We start from the raw sequence: 3970 nt of genomic DNA on the forward strand, positions 1-3970 counted from the left end.
GCTGGTTATACAGGGACCCTTCACCCGGCACAGGGATGCAGCCACCTCTGGGGGTGGGGCGCAGGAGCTGTTCATACAGGGACCCCTCTCCCAGCACAGATATGCAGGTTCAAGAGCAATGTATACGAGAGGGGAGAGCGCCCCCTCCTGAGCCCCCACCCCGCTCCCTGCAGCACCGCGCTGAGGCCAGGCCTGAGGGCCCCTCGGAGGTCCCTTACCTGTGCCAGGCCGGCCCATGATGATCTCTTTCTTGGGGGCCGGTGGCCCGGAGTAGTCGTTGGGCACAATGACGGGCAGCAGGGCGGCCGGGGAGGGGTGGAAGGCGACCGGCTGGAAGGGCGAGGAGACGCTGAAGACGGGGGGCGCCTGCTCCGGGGCCGGGACGGCGCTGGGCTGGCTGCAGGGCAGTGCCCGCCCCATATTGATGGGCACCGGCACCTGCAGCTGTTCTTTGGTGCCCACCTTGCCCAGCCGGGGGCTGCCCGCCCGCCCGTCCCGCGGCTTCTCTGTGAACTTGGAGGGCAGCGGCACGTCGGGGTTGCGGACGATGACGGGCGAGTCCCGCTGCACAGCCGGCACCCGGCGCACCGTGGGGCTGGGGTCGGAGGTCAGCCCGGTTGGCGGGGAGAGCAGCAGCAGCGGCGAAGCCTGCTGGGAGCGGGAGGAGAAGGGCCCAGGGCCGGGGGGCGAGACGGCCCGGAAGCCGGCGGGCGTGGAGGGGGTGGGGGTGTGGGAGACCGACTCCACCCCCGAGTCCAGGCTGTCGCTCTTCTGGAAGTCGGCGCCCCCACCCGGCCCGCCGTGGGGCGCCTCCGCCTTGCGCTTGCTGGGGCTCATGGGCACGGTGAAAGTCAGGTTGGTCTGGAAGGTGGGCACGATGCCCGAGGAGTGCCGCTCCCGGTGCGGGGCGTGGTGTAGCATCTCGGGGCTCAGCACGCCGCCCCCCGCCCCTTTGGGCGTGCTGGCGCTGACGTGGCGGCTGCGGGCGGCCGCCCGCTGGATGACGGGCGAGGCGTTGATGGGGCTGAAGTTGGCGGGCCGGAAGCCGAAGAGGGGCGAGGGGGACGGCGAGGGGGCGGGCGAGAACGGCGACTGGGTGGAGACGGGCGAGAAGGACGGGGTGCCCGAGCGCGAGCTGCCCAGCGACACTAGCATGACGGCCGCCTCGCACTCGTCGAACTCGAAGCGGGACAGGTCGGCCGGCGCCACCAGGCGGGGGCGGGAGTCGCCGCGGGCGCTGCTGGCCTCGCTGTCGCGGGACGTCTCATCCCAGTCGAACTCGGCGCTGCCCTCCCGCAGCCCGCTGGCCCGGCCCTCCGACAGGCTCTCCAGCTCCTTGGTGCGCATGGAGAGGTGGCGGGAGCAGTAGCCGCGCCGCTGCGACTCCTTCATGCAGCCCTCGCGGGAGCAGAGCCGGCGCCACTGCTTCCCGTTGAACTTCTTGCGGATGCCGTTGGGGGTGCAGACCACGTCCCCCTTCTTGTACTTCTGCTGGGCGGCCGTCAGGGGCGTGCGGGAGCGCGCCGAGCCCGGAGTGCTGCACTTCTCCACCGACACCACGCTGCTGCTGCGGCTGCCGCCTGCCTCGGGGCTCAGCAGCGGGGAGGCCTGCTCCGGCAGGCGGGCAAAGGCCGGGGACTTGGGGGGTGACAGCAGCTGCGGGGGGGCAGCCAGGGGCTTCTCCTCCCCAGCCCCCCGCACGCCGGCGCTGATCTTGGAGACCTCGGCGTCCTCCGGCTGCTTGGGCTCAGGGCAGGGGGGCTCCTCCTCCTCTGGCTTGGGGGGCGCGGCGACAGCCGGGCTCCAGGGTGGGCGCAGCAGCCGCAGGCCAGAGCGCGGCACCCACACCGTGTCCTTGCGGGGGGCCGAGCTGGGGCCGGCGAGACGCACCTTGTAGGAGGCCGGCTTCAGGCTCACCTCCAGCACGGTGCCCTCGTAGTAGGCCGTCTCCTCGGGGGCCACGCTGACGCAGACACGGGCCCCCACTGCCACAGCGCCCGCAGGGGGCGTGGTGTCCAGGACCACGTCCAGGTCCCCCGAGCCCAGCGCTCCCTCGTAGTACGTGATGGCCCGGTCGCCGGCGAACTGAAGTCCCAGGTCCTGGCCACGCCGGACGTGCTTGACCACGGCCGGCTGGAAGATGCCCTGGCGCCGGGCCAGGACCCGCTGCGAGCGCAGCAGCCGCAGGTCGTAATCGCTGGGGCCGGGGGCCGGGCCCCACAACTCCCCCCCGGCTCCCTTGGCGTCCTCGTCGGCCGAGTGCTCGCTGGCCGTGTCGGTGCTGGAGGAGGGGCAGTGCCCGGCGCCCTCCTCGCCAGGCGCCCCGGAGCCCTCGGACCCGCTCCACTCCTCCCCGGCCGCCGGGTTCTTGCGGGGGGCTCGGGATTTGAAGGTGGCCGTCTTGCGGCTCAGAGGGGGCTCCCCTGGGGGGTCCTCGCACCCTGGCTCCCCCTCTGGCGGCTCGTAGGGGTCCATCTTCACTGGCATGAGATGGGGGCTTGGCAAGGGCGGGGGCTGGGCAGGGCTTTCCTCCCCGCCTCCCCCGCCCCCCTCCTCCTCCCCTGCCGGCTTGGGCCCTCCCTCAGCCGTCCTGCGCTTCTGGGTCTTGGCCCGGGTGGAAGGGGGAGAGCGGCTGCTGCTGCTGGACGAGGAGGAAGAGGAGGAGCTGGCAGCCTTCCTCGCAGGTTTCATCTTCCAGCCTCCAGGCCGGGTGGATACACAGGACCTGGGAGGACGGGAGGGGGAGAACAGGTCAAGGGGTGAGGTCTGGACAACCCAACTCAGCTCTGCTGGGCCCCCTGAACCCCAATGCACAGGCCCCTACTAGCCCAGCCCTGCCCCCCCAGCTCTTCTGGCGCCCCTCAACCCCGACCCACAGCCCTATTAGCCCAGCCATGCCCCCCCAGCTCTTCTGGGGCCCCTCAACCCTGACCCACAGCACTACTGGCCCAGCCCGGGGCTCCCCCCACATCCCGACTGGCAGGAGGGAGTCTGTGTATAGTCCCGGGGAGCAGAGGCAGTGCTGGGACCTCCTGTCCACCCACACATGGGGAATGGGGGGGAAGTGGGCTCTTGGGGGGGCCAGTAAGCTCCTGTGTGGGAGAGGAACATCCCCTTATACATCCTGTTCAGGGCATGGGGCTAAGTTCCCCCCCACCCCATACCTGTTTGCCCCGAATCCTGGCCCGGCCCAGCCTACCCCAGGCAGGGAGAGGTTAACCAAGGTTGTGGGGGGGGGAAATCTCTGCCCATGCGCAGATCTTAAAGCCCCCCCCCCCCAGAGTGTGTAAATGCGGGTGGGATGTCCCAGCTGCAGAGATGCCCAGGGACGATCCCTGCCCCCCAATCTCAGGCAGAGCCCCAGGAGTGGCTGGAATGCCACCCCCTCCCCCACTTAGACGGAGGGACAGCGGCTGGGCCTGGCCTGGCTCCTCTGGAGTCCTGGGCCACTTGGCCTAGCAGGGCCCCTCTGGGAGGAAATGGGGCCAGAACCACCAACCCTCCCAATACCAGAGAACCCCAATCCCAACACCCCCCAGGCCAGCCCCGTCCGCCTTTTCTGCCTCGCCTCCTCATCTCCCCCAGCTCCAGCCTTCCCCCAGCCCCAACATTGACAGCCCAGCCCCCTAGGACATCCTGACATCCCCCTTGCCCTGGACCCCATTTCCCCTAGTTCGTCAGGCCCAGAGAACCCCCTTCACCCCCAGCTCCCCCCAGACACACATGCTGGGGTCTCCTGAGTGGTTCACCACTCTCCATCCCATAATACTATCCCAGGGGGTCCCTCTCACCCAGGAAACCCCATCCCATAATAGCAACACAACCCCCTTGCCCACCCCGCAAAAAATGGTGCAGCCCTTTCCTGCCACACTACTGAAGGTTGGTACTGCCCGGGGGAGGGGGCTCCCCTCATTTTCAGAAGGGGGGGTCAGTACCACCCAGGGGGGCTCCCCCCATTTTCAGGGGGGGT

General features: G+C 69.9%; 1 protein-coding gene across 1 annotated transcript in view; it reads right to left on the minus strand.

Annotated features, from left to right (window-relative positions):
* Nucleotides 1-3970, minus strand: part of LOC112111020 (protein capicua homolog) — a 46786-nt gene that overhangs the window by 41170 nt on the left and 1646 nt on the right. The window contains exon 2 of the mRNA XM_029913592.1: nt 219-2725. Coding sequence (XP_029769452.1) covers nt 219-2691 — 2473 coding nt within the window. The 5' untranslated portion in view covers nt 2692-2725. The remainder of the gene's footprint in view (nt 1-218; nt 2726-3970) is intronic.

The sequence above is a fragment of the Terrapene carolina genome, unplaced genomic scaffold (genome assembly GCF_002925995.2).
Source record: "Terrapene carolina triunguis isolate 2854851 unplaced genomic scaffold, T_m_triunguis-2.0 Scaffold718, whole genome shotgun sequence".
Taxonomy (NCBI): Eukaryota; Metazoa; Chordata; order Testudines; family Emydidae; genus Terrapene; species Terrapene triunguis.